The sequence below is a fragment of the Eptesicus fuscus genome, chromosome 17, assembly GCF_027574615.1.
Source record: "Eptesicus fuscus isolate TK198812 chromosome 17, DD_ASM_mEF_20220401, whole genome shotgun sequence".
NCBI classification, from domain to species: domain Eukaryota; kingdom Metazoa; phylum Chordata; class Mammalia; order Chiroptera; family Vespertilionidae; genus Eptesicus; species Eptesicus fuscus.
The window spans coordinates 36,326,390-36,351,703 of NC_072489.1; the positions used below are offsets into that span (position 1 = coordinate 36,326,390).

The 25,314-nt window shown below is 44.2% G+C and overlaps 2 protein-coding genes across 2 annotated transcripts in view; both read left to right on the top strand.

The window, feature by feature from the left end:
* The window catches only part of PCGF5 (polycomb group ring finger 5), a 110,666-nt gene that overhangs the window by 16,207 nt on the left and 69,145 nt on the right, over positions 1–25,314 (top strand). The window lies entirely within an intron of this gene.
* On the top strand, positions 2,210–24,428 carry LOC103300072 (transformer-2 protein homolog beta-like). Its single transcript, XM_054729367.1, is given in 2 exon segments — positions 2,210–2,279; positions 22,855–24,428. Coding segments are annotated over 2 exon segments (1,224 nt in total). The 3' UTR covers positions 24,009–24,428.

Genomic DNA, 25,314 nt, shown 5'->3' on the forward strand with positions numbered 1-25,314 from the left:
TATTCCAAATATGCCTTATTTATTCTTCCCTTAAAATATGCTTTTCTTCATTTTTGCCTTTCTGCTGGCAACAAGTCCATATCTGTAAATACAGATTTTTGTCACGATCCTTAAGTAACAGTTGTTGTTTTTTTTCTGACTAGCTGTGTGATATTAGACAAATCACTTACCCTCTCTGAGCTTCAGTTCCCTTCTGTATAATGTTGGGATTTGATTTCTAAACTGCCTTTGGCTCCAAAGTTATTCTATTATTTTTCTTTATAACTTTGTCATCCTCTATCCAGCCCTAACGTGACTGATGGCAATTGGTCATCTTAAACCTCAGCTAATCTCTGTCTCTTCTCCTGGTATTTCCTCAAGCCACTATGGATAGTTTTTCCACCCCACAGGCATTTGTAGAGGCTTGTGTGACAATTTTATTCCATTTATTTTTCTGTACATTTTGAGACCAGATCAACTCAACAACTCAATTTATTTTACTTGTATATCTGGGTAATAACATAAAAATAAATTGTTCTCATTTTTGTAGAAATAATAAACATTTTTTTCCAGCATGCATTGCTGTGAGTCTTTATTAATGGGAATTTAGATCAATAGTTACTATTGATCTTAGCTAGGGGGCATATTAAAATATCAGGTCTTTGATATTTACCCATATTCCTCATCATCAATCAGGAATCTGTTTAAATTAGTGTTTTCAAACTGTTGAAACTAAAAAAAAATCTGTGGAAACAGGGTTAGAGAATGTTCTAGGGTAGGTTAGGTTTATCTGTTTATTCAAGAAATACTCTTTGAGTGTCTACTGGGTAGTCATTGGATTATCAGTGAACAAAGCTCCTTGATGTAATGGAGTTATTTTCTCTCAGGGGAAGACAAACAATATTAAATATTAGTTATATGGTTTGTTATAAGATGGTAAGAGCTAGTAGAAAAATGAAAAAGGCAATCAGGAAAAGGGGAGTGAAAGGTGGGTGGGGAGTGGAGAGCTGGGTTGCAGAGGAAATACCATGGTCAGGGAAGTAGGTGAGGTGGGCAGAAAGGCCCTGAAGATGCTCATGCCCTAACCCCTGAACCTATAAATCAAATTCCATAGTAAAAGGGGCTTTACAGCTTTAATTAAAGTTTTGACCTTAAAATATGGGGATCATCGTGGATTATCCTGGTGGTCCAATCCTAATCAAGTGAGCCCTTAAAAGTGTGGGTAGTGGTTTGGGGCAGAGAGATGTGGCTGAAGTTGGAGTGATTCAAAACACGGAGAGGCTCAACCTCCTAATACTGAAGTGGGTGGGTGGGACCTGAGCAAAGCACGGGAAGAGTGAAGACCAACCTCTGACTGATAGCCAGCAAGGAAACAGGGCTTGTCCTGCAAGAAACTGAATCTAGCCAACAACCTAATGAGCCTGGAAGCAGGTTTATCCCCAGAACCTCCAAACAGGAAGGCAGGCCTACTGACGCCGTGATTTTGGCCCTGTAGACTCTGAGCCATGGACCCGCTGAGCTACGCTGTACCTAGACTTCTGATCTACAGAGCTATGAGACAATATGGCTGTTGTTTCAAGTCCCTGGATCTGTAGTAATTGCTCACGGCAATAATAGAAAACTAATACGAGGGATGAGGAGATGAGCCGAGGGTGTTGGGGAAGTGTATCCCATGCAGACAGAACAAGGAGAGCCAAGTCCTAAAGTGAGGTCCACCTGGACTGGCAGACGGACCGCGTGTGGCCAGTGTGGCTAGAGCGGAGAGAGCAAGGGGACATGTAGCAGGAGATGAGGTCAGAAAGGCAATTTGGGTGGAGAGTGGAGACCATAGAGGTCTTTGGCTTTTATTCCAAACGAGCTAGGGAGACATTGCAGCATTTTGATCAGAAAAGCATTGTCTTTTGACTTCATTTTTTTAAGGGTCATGCTGGCTGTTCTGTAAACAGACTGTAGAGGGGAAACTGGAAGGCCGATTAGGAAGGGACAGCAGAAATTCTACTCTGGATGGTGGTGGCTTAGACCAGTAGTCGTGGAGATGGTGAAACATTGTCAGATTCACAATATACTTTGAAGACCAAGTCTATTTCTTTGTGACTTTGCTGTGGAATAGGAGAGAGAGGGGAGTCAAAGATGATCTGTAGTTTGGGGCCTGAACAACGAGGAAGATGAAGTTGCCATTAACTGAAATGTGGAAAGCTGTGGGTGGAGGAGATCCAGGGTAGAGGGGAGAATGGGAGTTAAATTTGGACGTACCAGGGATGAGGTGTCCGTGAGAGATCCCTTTGGAGGTGCAGAGTATGGTAAGTGGAATTATGGCCCCCAGATTCCCAGAACCTATGAATATGTCATCTTAGGCAGCAAGAGGGATTTGCAGATGTGATTAAATTTAAGGAACCTTGAGATGGAGAGATTATCCTGGATTATCTGGGGGGGCCCCATATAAACCACCTGAATCCTTAAAAGGGAAGAATCTTTCCAGCACTGGCCAGAGGGAAATACAACTCGGGGAGGATTGTCAGAGGGATACAGCATTGCCGGCTTTTGGAGATCGAGGAGGCGGCCCTGGGCCCAGGAATGAAGGTGGCCTCTAGAAGAGAGGCATGGCAAAGAAAGGAATCCTCTCCTAGGGTCCCAGGAAAGGAACACAGCCCTGCCAGCATCTGCTTTTAGCCCAGTGAGACCCATGTCTGACCTGCAGGACGTTAAGACAATAAATTTGCATTGCCTTAAGCCAGCGATTTTCAGCTGGTGTGCGTGCCGCAAGAGGCACACTGGTGTGCCACAAGAATTTTTGAAATATTTAATACCTGACTATTTAGTCAGGGGCACTGACCTCTTTTACCTTAGATTGTCAAATAAAAATAAAAAACAATGACAACTAACACAATAGCCATCTGATTTGGATGAATCAAAATTATACCTGTATTTTTGTGTCAGATCGGCAAAAAATATATGTTTTGCTGTGCTGCAGAATTTTAGCAATTAGTGTGTGCACCCTGAGATGAAAAAGGTTGGAAATCATTGTGTTGAGCCATTAAATTTGTGAAAATTTATTACTACAGCCATAGAAAACTAACACCGTGGAAGCGGTTGGAGATAAATCTGGAGGTGAGGAGAGAGAGAGGTGGGTGTTGAAAGCATAGAGATGGCATTTAAAGCCAAAGGACTGAATGAGATCAGCAATAGAATGAGTAGAGAGAGAGAGACGAGGACAAAGCATTGAACCATTTGGTAGTCAACATCCAGAGGTTAGGAAGAAAGAAGGAAATAGCAAAGCACCTCAGGAGTGATCAGGCAAGGAAGTAGGGGGCAAAGGAAGAGAGGGTGATGCCCTGGGAGGCAAGCGAGGAAAGCAGATCAAGGAGGAGAGAATGATTGCTTGTGACAAATGCTGCAAATGAGTTAAGTAAGATGCACCCAGAAGGCTCCTCTGAGAATCATCTAGGTCAGTGATTTTCAAAGGGGATTCTCCATCCTGATAAAGAGGGAACTAGAGTAGTTTGTAAATGCTTCCTTCCTCCTCCCCATCCTCTTCCCTCCTGCCTTGGGAATGGCCAGACTGTAGCACTCAGAAAGGCAATATCTGTGAAATCCTCTTCATTTTAAATCTCACTGTGGAGCCTTTGGAAGACACTGTTGTTCAAAATGTGTTTAATGAACGAATTCCATAAATGCAATACCTCCCAAACTGCTGCGGCTTCTGTGATTTCCCCTGCATCGAGGCATCCAGTTTTAGAAATTAGAAGTATGTTTAGTTTTAGGCCCTCTCCTGGTGCCTGAAAGAGATCATAATTAGGTATTCGTTGTTTTGGCTTCAACATTGATTTAAGCACAGACCTTCCGAGGAAGAAGAAACATTCTTCTCCTTCCCTGGATTCATATCGCCATTTAGAAAAGAATTATTCAGGCCCATCAGTGTGGCCCAGTGGTGGAGTGTTGACCTATGTACCAGGAGGTCACAGTTCGATTTGCCCAGGTTGTGGGTTCTATCCCCAGTGGGGGTCGTGCAGGAGGCAGCTAATCAATAATTCTCTCTTAGCATTGATGTTTCTATCTCTCTCTCTCTCTCCCTCTCTGAAATCAATATATATTATATTTTTTTTTCTTTTTTTAAGGAAAAGAATTCTTCAGGTTCCTCTCAAGGTGATCCATTCATTCATTCAATAAATGTTGATTATCTACTGGGTGCCAGACACTGGGGGAATCGACAGCAGTGAACAGAATAGACAAAAATGTCTGCCCTCATGGAGCTTATCTTCCGATGGGTTGAGACAGTCAATAAATAGATGGTGAGAAATGCTATGGAGAAAAACCAGTCTGGAGAAGGGAAATAGAGGGGTCAGATCACGTCACTCTACCCCGTTATGTTCCCATGCCTTCCCATCTTCTCCAAGTAGAAGCCACAGCCCTTACAGTGCTCCAGAAGGTCATACAGACCTGGTCCTCATCCCCTTGACCTCAGCGCCCAGTTCTCAGCTACGCTGGCCTCCTTGCTGTTCTTTTTTTGCTATTCCTTGGCATCAGCATCATTTCTGCCCGTGGCACTTTCATTTCTCTCTACGTGGCCACCCTTCCTTCAGATAACCACCAAATGAACTCCTTACCTCTTTTTGGTCTTTGCCCCGGTGGCACCTGGTCAGGGATGCCTTTCCTGACCACCTTGTTCTGAAGGTCCCTTACTCTCCTTCCCCTAGCACTCCTTACTCTCCCGGAGGTCACAGCCCCGCACAGGAGGTGGCCAGGCACCACCAGTTGGGCACCACCACTGGCAGAGCAGCATTCCTCCTGGGGGCAGGTCTGTCTGTGGGTTGGAGAGGTGTCTGTCTTACAGTTTGGTTGGGAGAGTTCTCAGGAAAGGCCCCGCCTCATGGCTGCACCATGGGAATCTCCGGCCTCTTCAGTCCCATGGTCCAGCCCGGAACTGAGTGAGTGGGAAGTGCCTGGATGGCATGTGCCTTTGTCATACACGGTCTGATGTCTCCTGTGGACTGGATGTAGCTTCTTGGAATAAAGGGCCCTCTGCCCGATGGAGTGTTTCTCCCCCGTGAACTTGACTGAGTGTGGTTGGTATGTTGAGTCTGCTCCTCCTCGGCAGGGCCGTTCTTGTTTTCCTTCTCCACTGGACCGTTCTCTGTTTCTGCACCCTCTGTGACAGCCTCATCCGAGTTCTCGGCTTTCAGTTTCACTAACTATGCTGCCCTTTTATGTATTTCTAGCTCTTGTTCAGAAACTGAAACTGCATTTCATACATAGCTGGTTTATATCTGCCTCGTTTCCATTTTGTTGAAAACGTAGCCTTTCCCCCTCGTCTCGGCCACTCTCTGGTCTTCCAGCATGAAAAGGAACAGCCCGGCTTCCTCGGCAGAGTTCCAGAGTCTGTGATTTCCATGACACAATAAACAAACGTTAAAATGTAATTGTTACAGGTTGGGTTCCCTGGGGAGCAGACGCTGATGTGGCGCTCAGGATGTTTACTAGGGTGTCATCTTCAAAGCGGGGGAAGGAAGCAAGAGGCAGAAGAAAAGTTTAGGGGTGTGCAAGCCCAAGGTGACGTTGGTTGGCCCCATGGGGAGCCTGCAGCTGGAATTGCTCCTCAGAGTAGTCTTGGCTTGGGCCGATGACTACTTGGCAGGTGTCTATACTTCAGCATCCCCCCGTCGTTGCACGTTGGCTACCTTGGGAAAGTGCATGACCTTGGGCAACAAGGATCTGTCTCTACAGCTGAGGCCAGCAGCATCCCCGGCAAGTGCTGAAGAGGGTGTGTGATGAGGGATCTGGGCAGGTCGGGGCAGCACCTCGCCCGCTTCTTCCGCACTGATGTAGGTGCAGTGCAGCTACGGCTCCCAGATAGGATGCAGGGTTGTCGTTAAGAAGTAACCTCCATTGTCAGCTTTAGTTTGATATTGAAATTTGCTTTTTTTCATTGAAAGCGTAGGATGTTAGAGCCTGAAGAGGCCATAGAGAGCCTCTATCCAGCCCTCTGGTTTAATGGGTGGACAAAAGGAGTCATAAAGGGGAGGAAATCTCAGTTCGGTTTCCCCAGCAACAGGCCCAAGACAAGGATTTGAGAGTAAGTGATCTATCTGAGAGCTGTTCCCCAGAAACAGGGAGAAGAATTCCCCCACACCCCCAGGGAAGTGGGCAAATGGGAGGGAAGAAGAGGAAGCCAGTAAAGATGATCTTCAGGAGAATTACTGCTGTGGACACGTGGAGCTGAGTCCCCGGAGGGAACTCAGGGAGACAGTCCACAGACTTTAGAGTCCTACCCACAGGGCAGGGAAGCTGGGATATTTGCCCAGCAACTTTCCCATCCATCCTAGCTCTCTTTGCAGGCCTGGCCTGCTCCCAGAGCCAGAGGTAAAGCCACAGGTGTTCACAGGTGGAGGTGAGCCTTGAGGACACAGGACGGGGTGGGAGACAATGACAGTCTCCCACAAGGCCTTGCCCACAACGGGACTAGAACTCAGGTGTCCCGACTACCGGCCAGCGCTCTTAACACTGATTATTGAGCATCTCCCTACACTGTGCTCAAACCTGTCTAAGTAACTAGCGAGGAGAGGGAGGCTGCAGAAGGAGCAGGGGATATAGTCCCTCTCTCTGGGAGACAGTCTAATTGGAGAGCCAAGCGCACGTTCGTGTCTGAAAGAACACAGAGAAGATGTCATACACATTCGCTTCAGCTGGGTGGATGATACTGCCCTGAAGGCAGAGTGTGGCCTCGTGAGTGCTGAGGTGCTTCTGTGAAGGGCTGCTCCAGAAGGAAAGGTGTTTTTTGTTTTGTTTTTTGTTCCTTTGTTTTCAAGAGATTGAGTCTGGAACAGAGTCTCCATTGAACATGGATTGGTGTGGACCGAGAGGTGAACAGCACACTGGTTAAGAATTGGGGGCCATCGGAGTGAGCAGTCCAGCTTTCCATCCTACTTCCCTCATGCAGGGGTCCTTGGACAGTGGGTGGATTAAGCTCCCGTTGATCCTCTATAAAGTAGGGCCAGTAAAAGAAACGAATTCAGTGCGCCCCCATCTGACCTAACGCGGGCTGTGTGCGGGAGTTTGGTCTTTAGCTGTGGTCATGATTCGTGTTGGTAGAGAAGGGAAAGGTAGAGTCAAGTGGGAGAATGACTAGGGTACGAGATCTGAGAAGCAAGAGGAGAAAGGCTGTGAAGGACCACTTTGGGGAGCTGGGGGAGGACGAGGGAGGCTTTATAAGTCGAGAAGGTCTGCCCACTCAGACCAAGTTCTCATGGGAGCCTCGATCCCATCAAAGCGAAAGTTTATGGGGAAACCCAACATGTAAAACATATAAACAGAGCTGTTCGCTTGAAAGTGGCGAGGGGAAGCAGGGGTCCTGTCTTCCCCCTCCTCCTCAACCACCCACAGCCCCTGAGGGATTCTGAGAAACCCCAGAGCTGCAGGAACAAAAACAGTTTCTTTTAGAAGGGTTTGTAAAAGCTACTGTAACACCTCATTTTTTCTGTATTGAGTTGGTTTTCCAGAAAAACACTTTTATTTATTTATTTATTTTTTTAGAAGCTCATCTTGGATGAAATTTTGCTTAAGTGTTCCTTTTTTTTGCCTTCTTAACAAGGCTGAATGAAAACCTTTTAATCTGTTCTTGATGATTTTTGATTATCATAATGAACACTTAGTTACGGTTCTGTGCTTTAATGTGGTGATTTCCAACCTCAGAGGTTCTCAAGAGTTAGGACTGTTTACTTACACTGTGCTTTTCAAATTGCAACAAGCAGCAGCGTGGCTTCAAGGACTTGGGAGCCAGACTGTCCAGGTTTGTGTCCCAGTTTTGCATCTTATTAGCACTGTGACCTTGAACGAGTACTTAACCACTCTTTGCCTCAGCTTTTTCTTCTATAAATTGGGAATAATAGTCGTACTTAATCCATAGGGTTATTGTGAGAAATTTTATACGTTTATTGCTTAGAATAGTGCCTGCCTATAAAAAAAAAAGTGACATACAAGTATTCTTCTTCTCCTTCCTGTTTTTATAATTTTTCTGTTTTCTCGTAGCACGGTGGTTAAGCCTGTGAGCTCTGAAGCTAAATAACCTGAATTTGAAACCCACCACTATTGTGATTTTGGGAAAGTTAACTTAAATCTTCTGTGATTTAGTCTATTCATATGAATAATGGCTCTAATCATACAAACTAGTTGTGAGGATTAAATAGGGTAAGATTTATAAAGCCCTTAGCACAGTATCTGGCACATTGTATCACAGCCATCATTATTACTAATTATTGCAGCTCTAAATGAGGGATACTGTAGCTGTGATGTAATATAGAGCCAGAAGTTTTTACCAGATTGACTCCTTAGAAGGCTTTGTAAAGTTCCTTCTTGTGACTTAATTGGTTTTCAGTTAGCAGAGGTTAAGGCGTTGAACTTACATAATAAATATTTTCAGTGTGCCTCTTACTATTGGAACAAGGGGTGGTGGTGGAGGGCTTGGCCATTTATACTATGTCACGTGATGCTTATTATCAAAGTGTGACTCAGAACTTGTACTAGTGTTTATGTTGGAGGAGTGGATTTTTTGGGTTACCAGTGAAAGGTTGGCAGGGTTAGTATTCATACAAGGGGATAGATGGGAATGACTTGAAACAACACAGGGTAGACAGCTGCTTTTCTGATAGAGAAGAGTAGAGGCCAAATGGGATTAAAAAAATAAACAGGGAAGCAAGTGATTTTGCAGCCCTGGTGTGTGTGTGGGGAGATGTTCAGCACCAGCCATCAGCGTTCTCCTTGGTGCGAAGCATTTTAAGGGCTAATGTAGGTCTCCGGAGCATGCCCCCATCGAGACTAACCCATGCAAGAGGGTTTTGTATAGCTGAGTGTTTGTTGCGTATTGATGTAAAAGTACCGAATCCTAAGGAATAGGGCACAAGAATGATCGCGTGTCCTTTCAGTGTTACGTCAGAATCACATAATTCTCTAGGGCAATGTACCTTTATGTAACTTACTAATTACTTCAATTAGGACCCAGACTCATTGTAGTTAAATGTTAATCGTAGGTTGATGACTTGCAAGCGATTTCTGTCTGGTAAAGAAGAGAACCCCCAAAGCTTATAGAGTTTTACAGACTATAGGACATCAACCAACTTTGTATCTAAATTAGCAATCTTATTTCAGTATTCAGTTTTTCACTGATTATACACACTTCAGTCTTTCCTGTCATCCACTGAACCAGACGTATCATCCTGCTGGTTTCCTCATTAATGATTTCAACAAATTTTTGACACATGCCCAGTTAATATTTGTATGAGTCATATTTTTAATTTTTTAAAAACTGTATGCCAACAAACCAACTACCAGTTAATGGAAATTTTCCTTCTTATTGTTTTCTACTTTCTCTAAAAATTTCATTTGCTTTTCATTGCAATTTCAAAATGGAAATATATTTTATAGGTCTTTTATTCTAAACACAGGTCGTTAAAAGTTTTAAACCTGATTGTGTTAGGCTAAGTTTCATTGTGAACCTAATGATTTCAGCAAGACCTACAGAGTGTGACATCAAAAATTGTAAAAATGTCCCATTTCCTGTAACCACAACTACAAATGAGACAGTGATAATTTTAGAGGACAGTTTTGAAGTTATTTGCTTTTATAAAGACATTTTTTAGAATTGTGAATATAATTTTTAATTTGTATACGTTTCTGTCCATCTTTACTCCTTATAAAGTACTCTGACAAGTCTTGCAATAGGGAGGAAAGCTGTTTGTTAGGGGAGTCAGCGTTGGATAATCAACCGAACATGTGGCCTTTCAAGTCACTCGGGTTGTTGAAGTTATGTGATCCTAAGGCTGTCATGGAAAACTTTTTAAAAAAAAAGTATTTTTATTGATTTCAGAGAGGAAGGAAGAGGGAGAGAGTGAGATAGAAACATCCATGATGAGAGAGAATCATGGAACAGCTGTCTCTTGCAAGTCCCCCACTGGGGATCGAGCCCACAACCTGGGCATGTGCCCTTGACTGGAATCGAACCTGGGACCTTTCAGTTCGCAGGCCGACGCTCTATCCACTGAGCCAAACCGGCTAGGGTTGGAAAACTTTTTGTACTAGTCTCCCCTCCTTTGGTTAGAGGTGTGCTCTCCACTGTTTTAGGTAGTCTTAACTAGTATTTACTTAATAGATATTAATTTAATTTTATTAATATTTAATTCTCCTAGAATGTAAACTCCGTGAGGATAGTCATGCCTGCTTAATCCACATTGGGTTCCAAGCACCTGGCCTAGTACCTGGTACATGGTGGGCCCTCAGCAAAATTATTTCTGGCCTGACCGAACCACTACCTGCTCACTGTCACTTCATCAGACAACAAGGACACGTGAAGAACTTGACAATAGACAGATGGTTTCAAATGCTGTGAATGCTGAATGTGGTTGCATGTGTAATCCGGGACTTCACCAAGCTGTGAGACTCACGGGGACATAGCAGATCCTCTGAGTTCTCTTATTAGTCATCTGTGCCAAACACTTCCATTCTCTGCAGCATTTTGTTTTTTGCCTTTTGTTTTTTTTAATTATCCTGCTTGAAATAATGGGGAATAAATTGATATGAAATGGTAGAGCTATTTTTGGGGGGGTCTTTTGTTGTTTGTTTTTGAGGGGAGGGGTGTTTTTAGCAGAGAATGCTGCTTCACAAAGTATGTTGGGTTTTTTTTTGTTTTGTTTAAAATATAAATACATATATATAATATGTAATTTTGTTATTGTTTTCAGAGAGGAGGGGAGAGGGAGAGATAGAAACATCAGTGATGAGAACCATCCATCGCTGCCTCCAGTACGCGCCCCCCACTAGGTGGGGATGGAGCCTGAAACCAGGTGCCTGTCCTGACCAGGAAACGAACCCTGACCTCCTGATTCACACTCTCAAAAGCCTCAGAAGATGATAAACGTAGGAACCCAGAAAATGCTAAGAGGGATAGCTTAGAAGATAAAGCCACTTAGTCATCGCAAAAGTTCCCCCACCCCCAATTCACTGTTGGTCTGCCCTTTTTCTCTTTCTCAAATTTCTTCCTCCTCTTTGTGTTTCTTTTGCTGAAAATGAGTACTTTTGGTATTGATTTGATACTGTGTAGGTCACCAAGTTTAAGAAACTGTGTGTGTGTGTGTGTGTGTGTGTGTGTGTGTGTGTGTGTTATAACATCCTCCTATATAATAAAAGGCTCATATGCAAATCAACCAAACTGCAGAATGACAGGTTGCTGTGATGCACACTGACCACCAGAGGACAGACTCTCAATGCAGGAGGCTGCCCCCTGGTGGTCAGTGTGCTTCCATAGGGGGAGTGCCGCTCAGCCAGAAGCCAGGTTCACGGCTGGTGAGCGCAGTGGCTGTGGTGGGAGTCTCTCCCGCCTCTGTGGCAGCGCTAAGGATGTCCAACTGTGAGAGGGCACAGGCTGGGCTGAGAGATCCCCTCCCTCAAGTGCACAAATTTTGTGCACCGGGCCTCTAGTATATACATATAATCTAAAATTTTATAATTTGTATCTATATAAAACAACTTAAAATTTTATGGGTAAATCAAATTATATGTCCTACAGGTTTATAACCCTAGTCCTTCTCACCGAACTATTTAAGTATAAATTGCAACCCTGGCTGGGTGGCTTAGTTGGTTGGAGTGTCGCCAGTATACTAAAAGGTTGCAGGTTTGATTCGCAGTCAGGGCATACACCTAGATTGCTGGTTCGATCCCCATCAGGGCTCATGCAGGAGGCAACTGATGGGTGCTTCTCTCTCACATTGATATTTCCCTCTCTCCCCTTCCTTTCTCTCTCAATTCAATAAAACATATTCTCAGGTGAGGATTTTTTTTTAAAAAAGGTTGCAGCGCCGAAACCGGTTTGGCTCAGTGGATAGAGCATCGGTCTGCGGACTGGAAGGTCCCAGGTTCGATTCCGGTCAAGGGCATGTACATTGGTTGCGGGCACATCTCCTGGTGGGGGGTGTGCAGGAAGCAGCTGGTTGATGTCTCTCTCTCATCAATGTTTCTGGCTCTCTATCCCTCTCCCTTCCTCTCTGTGAAAAATCAATAAAATATATTTTTAAAAATAAATAAATAAAAAATAAAAAATAAAAAAAATAAAAAAGGTTGCAGCTATGACTCTTCACCTCCTAGGTTCTTCAGTTTGTATCATCTAAAAAGGAGATACAGTTACCATACTCAGGAAGGATAGCCTTGATACAATAGTATTATCTAATGTCAGACCTGCCTTAATGACGCCCTTTCTAACAACAATGTACATATAACCACCGGGAGGAAGTCTCAATCCAGGAAACAGTCTAGGATCACACACCATATTTAGTTGTCAAGCCTCTTTAATCTTTCTGTCTGCCTTTCATGACATTAACATTTTTTAAAAATATAGGACATTTGTTTTATAAAAAGTTTCCCAATGTGGGCTTATTTTATATTTCCTCATGATTAGAGTTAGGGTATGCATTTTGGGCAGAAATACCACCTAAGTGATATCCCAACCTTCTAAGTGCATCACCTCAGCAGGTACATGATGTCTGCTCACATCACTAATGACATTGAATTTGGTCACTTGGTTTAGGTAGTATCCAACGGATTTCTTCACTGGAAAAGTCCCTTTTCCCCTTTGTAATTTAGAAATAGTCTGTTGAGAGATAGTAGGACAGCTACAAAGCTATGTAACTGTCCTACTCCCCAACAAACTTACACCTGATGGTTTTAGGATCTCTGGAAATTCTAGCCTGAATCCATTATAACGATGGTGGTTGCAAAATGGTGATTTTCTAACTTGCGTTCTTTATATATATACTAGAGGCCTGATGCACAAAATTCGTGCAAGGGGCTCGGCCCTTGCAGCTGCAATGACTTGCCTCGGCCCTCATAGCCCTGGCTTTGTCCAGAAGGACGTCTGGAAGGTCGTTCGGCTGTCTAGTCTAATTAGCATATTACGCTTTTATTATTATAGGTAAGTTGGCATTCTCTTATAAAGAAGAGCTTTTGCTGCCCTACCTGGTTTGGCTCATGGATAGAGCTTCGGCCTGTGGACTGAAGGGTCCCAGGTTCAATTCTGGTCAAGGGCACATGCCTGGTTGCGGGATCAATCCCCAGTGTGGGGTGTGTAGGAGATAGCCAATCAGTGATTCTCTCTCATCCATGTTTCTATCTCTCTCTGAAGTCAATAAAAACATATCTCCCTTCCTCTCTGAAATCAATTTTAAAAAAATTTAAGAAAAAAGAAGAGCTTTTGCTTTACCCATTTGTTTATTTCCTTATTCTATCTAAGAAAGAGGGGATATGCTAATTGACCATCACTCCATCACAAAGATGGCTGCACCCATAGCTGAGGCCAAGTTCCCATAAGGAGCTTTAACGAGCAATCAGCAGGGACCTGAGGCTACGACCTCCGCCAACCCCATGGGGCTTGACAGGGGACCTCAGGCCATGCCCCCCACCCGGCGGGGCTTGACAGGGGACCTCAAGGTGTGCTTCCCGTCCTGGTGCTGGGCTAAGGGACCTCAGGCTGCTCCCCCTGCCCCAGTGCCAGACCTGGGGACCTCAGACCCCCCCCCCCCCGCCTGGTGGGGCTTGATGGGGGACCTCAGGCTGCGCCCCTCTGCCCCAGCACCAGGCCAGGGGACCTGAGTCTGTGCTCCCCTGCCTGGCTGGGCTTGACAGGGTACCTTAGGCCATGCCCCCCACCCAGCGGGGCTTGACAGAGGACCTCAAGGTGCACCCCCAGTGCTGGGTCGGGGGAACTCAGGCCACACCCCCCACCAGGTGGGGCTTGACAGAGGACCTCAGGCCATGCCCCCCACCCAGTGGGGCTTGACAGGGGATCTCAGGCCGTGCCCCCCACCCAGCGGGGCTTGACAGAGGACCTAAAGGCACGCCCCCGGCCCTGGTCTGGGCTGGGAACCTCAGGCCAAGCCCCCCGTCCTGGCGCCAGGGCTACACCCCCTGCCTGGCAGGGCTTGACAAGGGTGGGACTGGCCGGGTCTGGATCTAGCCCAATGCGGGGGGGACTGTCGGGTCTGGGTCTCACACAATTTTGAGGTGCATGTGGGTGGGCGGGGACTTGACTCTGGGTCACGTGGTGAGCCCCAGACTCTGACAGGAGGAAGGTTTTCATATACATTTTAATAATTTTCTTTCATCTCTGACACTTCTATTATAGAGAAAGGGCAAATAGCAATATTTAATTATTTCCTCTAATAAACCCCCTTTTAATGTGCACGAATTTCGTGCACCGGGTCACTAGTTATAAATAATGACTCATGGATTCTTTTCTTTAAAATCAGTGTGTTATAATCCCTAACTATCATTCATTTTGATGCTATGAATGATAGCACCAGATTGTCAGATTGGCCTATCTAACTTAACTGATCCCTAGCATCTGGGGAGAGAAATGTCTAATCCCAGGAGTAAGAAATATTTTTTGTACGTTCACAATGCTTCTGAAATTTTAATTGTGTATGAATCACCTGGAGCCCCAGTTTCTGCATCCTATCAAGCTCCCTGGTGGTACTGATGCTGATGGCCTGTGGACTGCAGCTGAAGTAGCAAAGATGTAGAGTCTGCAGGCTGATCTGGAAGACTTAAAACCTGTCTTGCTTTATTAGGATGAAAATTTTGCCTCATTTACATAGAAGAGACTCATCTTTTGAAGTATATGAGTTCTGGTAGGCAGGGGGGAGAGAATAGCCACACCCAGCTACTTAATTCTCAGAAATCATGATAATGAGGTGGGTTGTATTCCCCTCCCTCAGGCTTGTTTTTACATTTTCCTAGAAATCCTGACCTTTCTGCCTCCAGGTCCTGACCCCTGGGACCAGGGGAAATAGTGACACCCAGAGCAGAGGATGCGTCTCTACTAGCACTCTCCATTGGTCAGACCGAGCTTTAGTGATATCTGGGCAAGGTGGGGGTGCGGGGCGGGGGGGGGGGGAGTGGGAGTGGGGGAAGACAGGCAATTTGAGCTCTCTTCATCAAAAAATAAATGTTCAATGTTTTTGCTCTGTGGGAATTACGAGCTTTCTGTCATTGGCAGATTTCAGTTGCTTTTGGGCAAATAATTTTCTCTTTCCCTTTTAAAGCCATTTCTAGACAGATTGTTGCTGGCATGCCGGCATCTGCAGTTTGCGACCACTACATTCATAAAAATTCCAAATGTACATGGTGTTTTGCATTGCTTGGTGATCTTATTTAATCTGTTTACATTTTAATCAGTAATCCTTTTTATTTCCTTACATAATTTCCCTTACCCATCTGTCATTTGACTTTTACATGTTCCCTTACTTCGTTCTATTAAAAATGGATGGGGTCTTATAGAAGAAAACTTTACAATCAAGGGAATCCTTCTGTGGAGGTCTCAGAGGACACATTAGAAATCAGAGGATACCCACCCAGCTGGCATGGCTCAGTGGTTGAGCATCGACCTATGAACCAGCAGGTCACGGTTCGATTCCTGGTCAGGGCACATGCCTGGGTTGCAAGCTCGATCCCAGTCAGGGACATGCAGGAGACAGCCAATCAATGATTCTCTCATCATTGGTGTTTCTTTCTCTCTCTCCCTCTCTGAAAGCATATATATATAAAGAAATCAGAGGATACCTGATGTTATGGACTGAATGTTTGTGTCCCTCCCAAATTCATGTTGAAATCCTGCTACCTTGTATGCTGTCCTTAGGAAATGGGCCTTTAGGAGGTCATTAGGAGTAGATAGTCATAAGGGTGGCGTCCTCATGAAAGGGACTAGAGACCTTGCTACATCTACTCTGCTCTTGGCCACATGAGGTTACAACAGTAGTCTGCTATCTGCAGTTTGGAAGAGGGTTCTCACGACCACCCAACCGTGCTGGCACCCTGATATAGGACTTCCAGCCTCCAGGACTGTGAGAAATCAATTTCTGTGGTCCGTAAGCTCCCCCTCCCCCAGCGTATGACGTTTTGTTACAGCAGCCTGGACTGACTGAGACAGCTGTTGAGGTAAAATGATGTAACCATCCTAGTTCAGCAGCTACTAGTGAGCCCTGGAGAGTGAAGGCGTGTGGAACCAGCCAGTGGTGCACACACCAACTCATTTAACTGCATCTGGAAGATTTCCAAAATGAAGGCTCTGTTTGTGTGTGTTTGTTTTAATCTCTACCGTTTGTATGTTTTGCGGTTTCTAGCATCAAGATAGATAGCTGATAATAGTATTAAACTTGAGTCAAGCGTGGGCAGTGTCTGACTTAGGAATGAACGATTCACAGCTTTCCGTGCCCCAGTGCTTTCTCGGCTCCCCTTCCTTCCAGCTGCCCTGGCCCCACCTCCCTGCCGAGGGGTGCTCGGCACCCTTCCCCTTTCTGCAAAGACTCTACAGCCCTTCTCTGCCAGGGAGCGCGGAGCTCTTGTGATCCCTTTCTTGATCGCGGCACATGCCTAGTGCTCATGGAACTGTGTGGAGTTAGGAGGGGTTTTATTCTCCCTCTCCGAGTGATGTGTGTGTTACATACGCTATGAAAACATTCCTTCTAAAACCTCCCCTGGAAATCTCCTAGTTAGATGCATAAACAAGGAGATGCCTTCTATGTTTTCTTTGTTAGAAGATGCCACCTGAAGATTTCTCATATCAAACTGCAATAATGGGCCTGGCCTGGTGAGAGCTGATTGCCCCACAGAGGTTCCATGGTTGCTATAGAAGCACGGGGCCGGTGTTAGGTCGGGGGAACTCAGGCCACACCTTGGTCTGTGCAGGCCACACCTTGGTCGGTGTTAGGTGTGGCCGGTGGTAGGTCGGGGGAACTGATTGCTGATTGCCCCATAGAGGTTCCATGGTTGCTATACATTGGGGCAATTGTTAGCTGATTGCCCCACAGAGGTTCCATGGTTGCTATAGAAGCACGGGGCCGGTGTTAGGTCGGGGGAACTCAGGCCACACCTTGGTCTGGCTTGGTCTGTGCAGGCCACTGTTAGGTACTCAGGAGTGTGGCCATGGCGGGGGGCCAGGCCTCTGTGGAAACAGAAAGGCTGTCTCAGTGCCTTGAGTGCTAGGAACCTGGTACCAGTTAGACCACACCTGCTTTCTGCTGTTCTCTCTTTAAAAAAAGTCACTGAAAATCAGAAATGTTTCAGATTCGGACCCAGATCTCTACGTATCTTTATAACCTCTCAAAACTGTGTGCAAAATCTGGCCATAGTAGTAAGAGAGCAAGTTTCCTCTATTCTCTGTTTCTGATGTACAAGAATATCATTCTGACATTTAAAAATTCTCAGACAGGCGAGCTGCTTCACACACAGGTGCACACACAGGCACACACATGCACACACATGCGCACACACCTCGGGAGGACTATGGTGGCATCCTTCACAGTGCCCCACACAGTGTTTAACATGTAGGTACTAGGAAGCGTTCGCTAAATAAATGATCCAAAGCAAAAAGGAATGGCAACTGGGCACATTTTCTTTTTCATTCCCCATCTTACTAGCTTTTTCAAAACAACATTTTGACTCCACATTACATTTCCAGGGCTGCATTTGAACACATGCGCACAGGCTGACTGGCTATATCCAAACATAGAAGTGCCCACTTAGTTGACGTGCTTAACTGGGGGGATTGGGTGGGAGGTTGCAGAGTGTTCTGGAAGTTATGTGCGCCGTTAATTTTACCCGGAGAGTCTTGAGATGATGTCTTAGACTGAGGGTCACTCCATGACGGTTCGCCGCATTAATTTTACTTACCGTGTGGCCATAGGGGATACTCTAAATTCAGGCCGCAGTTACTGACGTGTGCGGAGCCCTCTCTGTCCCTGCCTTCAGGTCGTTTGCCGCCTGCACTGATAGAGAGCATGAAACACCAATACTGACACTGTGCTGGTTAAACAGCAGGCGCACTCATCTCCCGCAGGAAAGACTCAGAGGAGGGGAAAAGGCTGGAAGGAGGAACAGGTTGGGAAGATGTGGAATTGTATAATAATGGGTGTTAATGATGAGGAGGGAAGGCATTCCACTCCTTGGGAAGCAGTATAAGCAAAGGCTAGAGGTTGGTGTTCACCTTGAGTTTGCGGGACCGTGAGGAGCCTGGTCTAGTTGTGGAGCAGAGGTTCTGAGTTGGAAAGAGTGGCAATAAGGTGCCAGGCCCCGGGGGCATTGCCGCAGATCAAAGTGGTCTGGAAGGCGGTGGGACAGACAGGGACCGTCCTGGAGCCACTTCGCTGGGTTCCACTCCTGCCTCCATTCCTCATGAGCTGCGTGATCTAGGTTGTCATACAAGCTCTCTGTGGCATGGTTTCCTCGTGTGTAAAGCGAGGACAAGGATTTTATTTGTCTCGCAGGGTTGCAGTAGGGAAAAAAAAGAAACAAGAATCACGTAAATCTCTTAGCACAGAGCTGGGTACTTGCTAGAGGTCCTCACATCCTCATTACGAGGCAAGGGAAGGGAGCAGAGGCAGCTTTGCTTTAGGAAGCCGACTTTGATATGGAGGGCGGGTTTCCATTTGTTGGAAACTTCATGGGCTGGATCTTCAGGAGGCTTTGTGGCGGTGCCTTTTACCTGGATGGAGCTGAAGACAGGAATTTAGAGGTGTCACCACCACTTCCGGACTCCACAGGAGGGGACAGGAACGTGGACAGGGTGATGTGTTGAGGTCTGTTTTCACGTCTCCATTTCACAGATTCTAAGAATGATCATGCTTGACAGTCATTCAGGAATGATTTGGTCAATGTAATTAGCAGTGTTTCTTAATAGCCACAGAGAACTCGCATGCTGGTCAGTGAGAGGAAGTGAGTTATTGGGCCAGAAGTAACTGGAAGTTTGTTTGCTTGCCTTCTTGTTTCTTGGTTAACATCTTATATTTTGTGCCCAGAGACTGCTGTGCTGACAGGGATGAGATAGAGAACTGAACCTGAATGGACGGAAGTGGAAAATAACGATGACTCTCCCCGTAAGAATGGTGGTGCCTGCCTTAGATAACAGGTGCATGCTAATTCCGTTGTGTTTACCCTCTGTGTGGATAAGAAAATGGGTGGCAACTCTCCATATAAAAACAGGAATTCTTTTCAGACCTTTCCTCGAAGCTTTTTTTTTTTTAAACTATGCGATTTTGAGCTGAAAGGAACTCGTATTCATCCAGTAGAAGGTTTGAATTTTTAGTAAGCTTTTGTCTTTGTAAAGATATGAGTAAGTTGTACCTCAGTCCTATCTTCATGGTGGAAGTTGTATGACCATTTTTATAGCACAAGCATTATAATACATGAAGAAACAGCATCTTCAACGGATAACATTACCAAACACATTTTTTTGTTTATCACAGTAAGTTTTACTTCCTAAGGTCTGCTTGTCTACACTTTGAGTCTGAATACTATAGATGTTTCCATATACGGTATGGAGTGTCCATATGTACCATTTAAATGGTTTCAAGGGTCAGGACTTATAAATGCTAACAGTTCTGGTATAGCGCTCCAAAGATAATGCCATGCATTTACTGACATTAATTGTTAATTAAGTCTTGATGTCTGTGTCTTATAAACAGAAAAGTGAGTGTGGCTGTACTGTTGAAACATATCTCTCTGCACTGACCACTGTTGCTCAGAGGTTAGAGCATCAGCCAGTGCATCAAAGGGCCTAGAGTTCCATTCCCAGTCAAGGGCACATACCTGGGTTACACATACCTGGGTTACACATACCTGGGTTGTTAGTTCCATGTCTGCCCCAGTCGGGGTGGGTGCAGGAGGCAGCCAATCAATGTATCTCTCTCACATTGATGTTTCTCTCTCCCTCCCTCTCTATTTTCCTCCCTCCCTCCCTTCCTCTCTCTAAAAATCAATGGAAAAAATGTCTTTGGGTGAGGATTAACCAAAAAAACCCCAACCCCCCTCCAACATATATCTCTCTAGTTCTTAGTACATGTGGTCTTGAAAATATACTGTCATATGCATGGATATATATGTATATATGTACTATACATTTATGCATATATGTACCAGTCATCTCTGTAACTGTTCAGCTAAACATAGCACATATTAGTTCTATGCCAGATAGTGTAAGTATTCATGGATATCAGGTTCCTCTGAACTGATTCAAAAGAATATATAGAATTACGTGCAGTGTAAAGGGTACTCCCCCACTTCAGCGTGCAGTTCTGCTGCTACTGCTGCTGCTCCATCCCTGCCCTGTCATCTAGGGCATCTTCTCTCTGTGCATCTGTGTCTTCACATGGCATTCTCCCTGGCTGTCTGTCTCCTGTTTTTACAAGGACACTAGTCCTATTAGATGAAGAGCCCAAATACGCTAGTCTGACCTCATTATAACTTACTTATACTGTCAAAGACCTTATCTCCAAATTAGGTCACTATCACAGGTACCAGGGGTTAGGACTTCAACAACATTTTTTTTTTTGGGGGGGGGGGACACAACCCATAACAGGCATGTAGAATAAATCTGTGCAATATGTAACATGTAATAAACATGTGTGTGAAGTATGTGTGTTTAATGTGGCATATTGAAACAATGAACTTAATCAGAATACAGGTGTGTGAAACATTCACATTGTTGTTGAGTATGGGTATTAAAAATGTCAACTTTTAAAAGCTGTCTTATACATATTCAATGTTATTAATGACTAGTTTATTATTTGATACTTCTAAAGTGAATTAACTTATACACCGAGTGGCCAGATTATTATGATCTCTGAATGCATAATAATCTGGCCACTCAGTGTATATCCTATATAATAAAAGGCTAATATGCAAATTGTCCCCTCCACCAAGAGTTCGACTAGCAGGCAGGCCAGCCAACCGCCCATGTCCCCTCCCCCTGGCCAGGCTGGCCAGACCCCACCCATGCACAAATTCATGCACCGGGCCTCTAATACACACACACACACACACACACACACACACACTCTCTCACACACTGAGTGGCCAGATTATTATGCGTTCAGAGATCATAATAATCTGGCCACTCAGTGTATAGCACAGTGTTCAATCAGGTACTCATGCCTTTGCTTGTAAGTTCAGTTTCTAATTACAAAAATTATTTCCTTTTCTGGTAGAAATGAGCACCCCACTTAAAACTTTTAGACTTCGTTGGTAAAAGGGATTAAAGAATAAATTGTTCGGGAAATACTGTAAAGGAAATGGTGATCTACTAATTTATAATCATCAACTTCCAATTAACTCCCTTGTCAGTATATGTGATAAGCATCATCCTTCTAAATTTTTTAGGAAGTGAAATATCATTATAAATTGTTTAAATCAAGAACAATTCTTGACAAACCTTATTTTTTTAAAAAATAAGTTAATACATGTAATTACCTCTCTCCCTTGGATTTTTTTCTGCAGTGTTCTTAAGTTAGTAAATCAAAATGCTGAATATCAAAAGCTCCTCATTTGTAACTCAACAATATAGGTAGTGAATGGACCTCAGTCTGATCACTTGTATGAAAAGTCTACTTGGAAACTCTTTTATCTTCTTCACAGATTATTCTTGATTTGCATAAAACAGTCATCCAAAAATCTAAAAGGGGAGAATATTGTCACATCAATTGTCTTTGATTGCATAAATTCCTTTCAAGCATCAGAGAATTAAAAGCATCCTTTTTGTCTCCTTAGTTTGTCAGGTCACGTCTAGTTCTCATAGCTGCAGCTTTCTTATTACAAGTGTGTCCTCTCTTGTTGCAGCTGCGATCCTTCAGAGGAGAGGAGATGGTGAGTTCTCACCACTCTGTCCTCCAGGGCCTCTTCTCAGCCCAGGACGCAGTGAGGCTGCTGAGAATGGCCACAGTGAGGCTGGAGCGGACATACACATGCCTCCAGCCTGACTTCCCAGGCCAGGCCAGTGTGCAGCGCTATCTCTAAGTGAGCAGGTAGCTTATCCCTTGAAGCCCTGTGTTTTCTCTAGACCACAATTCTAGAATCTCAGGTAGAATGGGAAAACACTTTCTCTTTAAATGCCACTAAGACTGTTTGGTGTCTTGAAGGCAGAGACAAAGCCTACTCCTTGACAAACAGGAGAGAATGTTTTGGTTTAATACTCCCTTTCTCTTTGTTGGTAGACTGTCTCCATTGTGACATAGGAGAAAGATAAGATTGTGGCAGCCCTAGCCGGTTTGGCTCAGTGGATAGAGCGTCGGCCTTCGGACTCAAGGGTCCCAGGTTCAATTTCGGTCAAGGGCATGTACCTTGGTTGCAGGCACATCCCCAGTAGGGAGTGTGCAGGAGGCAGCTGATTGATGTTTCTCTCTCATCGATGTTTCTGACTCTCTATCCCTCTCCCTTCCTCCCTTTATTAAAAAAATCAATAAAATATATTTTTTTTAAAAAAGATCGTGGCAGATCTTTACAATGAAGAATCAAAGATGGTTTCTAATTCTCTGAGCCATTTGATGATGGTGATGGTGTGGAGGAAGAGGATACCACCCTCTTTTGGTAGTTAAGCTATTGGAATTGTAGAAGTGATTGACCCTGGGCTACAGGAAGCTTCTAATTGCTATTGTCTATGCTTGTTCACAGAGATCATCTCCAGGTCAGGGACTGGCAAACTATCCCAAGGGCCAAATCTGGTTCACTGTCTGTTTCTTAAATAAAGTTTCTTAGAACACAGCTACATACGTTCCTTTATATACAGTTTTTGATAGCTTTTGCCCCATATGGGCAGAGTTGAATAGTTGGAACTATGGTCCATAAAGCCTAAAATTTTTACCATCTAACCCATTACAGATAAAATTTGCTGACCCCTACTTTAGGTAATGTTTCATAATTGTGCAACTATATAATTGAAGAATTTCAAGGCCTGTTAGAGATTATGTACTTCAAGTCTAAAGCGATTTTATAGAGCGGCAGGTCAAAGCTCATGAAACGACTTGCCAAGGGTCTTACTGTTTGTTGGTGATTTTCTCTTACTTCTTCTAAAAGAGAAGATTTTGGGAGCGGTTGGGTTCTCAGCAGCATGGAAACTTGTGGGCGCTGACAGGCTGCGGCCGAACCCCTGCAAAGAAGGTGCAAAGAGGTTGGCAGCTTCGGTTGAAGCACATCGAGCCGAGCGGCGGAGGCAGCAGCAGCTCGGAGTCATTAGCCAGAGCTGCGAGCAGAACCACGGCGAGCGGGAATCCCGTTCTGCTGCCAGAAGTGGAAGTGCTCGTGGATCTGGGAAATCTGCAAGGCATACCCCTGCAAGGTCTCGCTCCAAAGAAGATTCCAGACGTTCCAGATCAAAGTCCAGGTCCAGATCTGAATCCAGGTCTAGATTCAGAAGAAGTTCTCGGAGGCATTATACAAGATCACGATCTCGGTCTCGCTCCCATGGACGATCCCGTAGCAGGTCTTATAGTCGAGATTATCGGAGGCGTCCTAGCCACAGTCATTCTCCCATGTCTACTCGCAGACATCATGTCGGGAATCGGAGAGGGTAGAAGGGAGGGGGAGAGACAGAGGGAGAAAAACATCGATGTGAGAGAGAGACATCCACTGGTTGCCTCCCGCACACGCCTCGACCGGTGCCGGTGATCAATCCTGCAACGGAGGCAAATCCTGATCCCAACTGTTGTCTTGGAGTATTTGGATTGAGCTTGTACACTACAGAAAGAGATCTAAGAGAAGTATTCTCTAAATATGGCCCCATTGCTGATGTGTCTATCGTATATGACCAGCAATCTAGACGTTCAAGAGGATTTGCCTTTGTATACTTTGAAAATGTAGACGATGCCAAGGAAGCAAAAGAGTATGCCAATGGAATGGAACTTGATGGACGTAGAATCAGAGTTGATTTCTCTATAACAAAAAGACCACATACCCCAACACTAGGAATTTATATGGGGAGACCTACCTATGGCAGCTCACGCCGCCGTGATTACTACGACAGAGGATACAATCAAGGCTATGATGATCGGGACTACTATAGCCGATCATACAGAGGAGGAGGAGGATGGAGAGCTGCTCAAGACAGGGATCAGATTGACAGAAGGCGGCCACCTTCTCCTTACTATAGTCGTAGAGGATGTAGATCACGTTCCAGATCTCGATCATATTCACCTCGTCGCTGTTCAAGCATGAAATGGAAGGCTTTCTGAAATCTACCTTAGAGTTTGGATATTGTTTGTGGACAATATTTTTTATTGTCTCCTGTTTAAAAAGTGAACAGTGCCTGGTGAAGTTAGATGACTTTTACACCTTTTATAATGACTACTTTTGGTGGATTTGAAATGCTGTTCTCATTCTGCATTTGTGTAGTTTGGTGCTTTGTTCCAAGTTAAGTGTTTTCAGAAAAGTATGTTTTGCATGTATTTTTTTACAGTCTAAATTTTGACTGCTGAGAAGTTTTTATTGTACAAAACTTCATTTAAAGGGTTTTTCTACTGAATCCAGGGTATATTCTGAAGATCGAAGCCTGTGGGTAAAATGCTACCAAATGGCAAAAAGCAACAGTAAAGTTTGATTTTTACTTTTCTTTCTAACATCAGTGCTTAGCAGAATTGTTCAGACTAGGGTGTCAATAGTAAATTTGAAGACAAAAATGTTCATTTTCCTTTAGTCCATGGAACTTACCCTACTTAATATAACTAAATATTAAAAATTATGCTCTGTAACTCAGTACTGCTAGTATTAGAACTAATGATCTTTCAATACAGCAAATGCTTAATCCTTATATTAGTGTGAATTTGTCAATGTTTATGTAATCTGTATTATATAGCAGGGAAAGAGTGGCACAATGTATGGCTTTAAAAGGTTATTTCTCAATGATGGTATTTCAACTGGTTATCAGCAAGTGACAATACATTCCACCACAAATGTACTCTTGTTCTAGCTTTTAGACTACATGAAAGAAACTGGATGCTTCAGAATTTGGAGAAAGAAACACTACTGTTTTGTGGATGAACTGAAGACTGCCTGTTCATTTTTTAAATATTATTTTAGGTCCTTTGCATACCAGAGGAGGCCCAGTTTCACTCAAATGTTTTGAGAACTGTGTTAAATAAAAGCAAATGAAAAGTAAAAAAAAAAAAGAGAGAGAGAGATGATTTTTTTCCCCATAACTTTTTTTTATTTCAATATACACAGAACAAAAAATTCATCATTTAATCATTTTGTGTGTACAGTTTAGTGGCATTAAGTACAACAATATGAATATATTGGTACAACAATATGAATAAATTGCGCGTAATATGAACATACAACCATCACCACCATTCTTCTCCAGGACTTTGTCATCTTCCCAAACTAAAACCCTGTACTCATTAAACAATGATGCTCTGTTCCCCCTGCCCCAGTCCCTGGAACTTCCATTCTACTTTCTGTCTCTATGAATTTGACTACTCCAAGTACTTCATATAAGTGGGGTCATATAGTAGTTGTCCTTTTGTGACTGGCTTACCCATA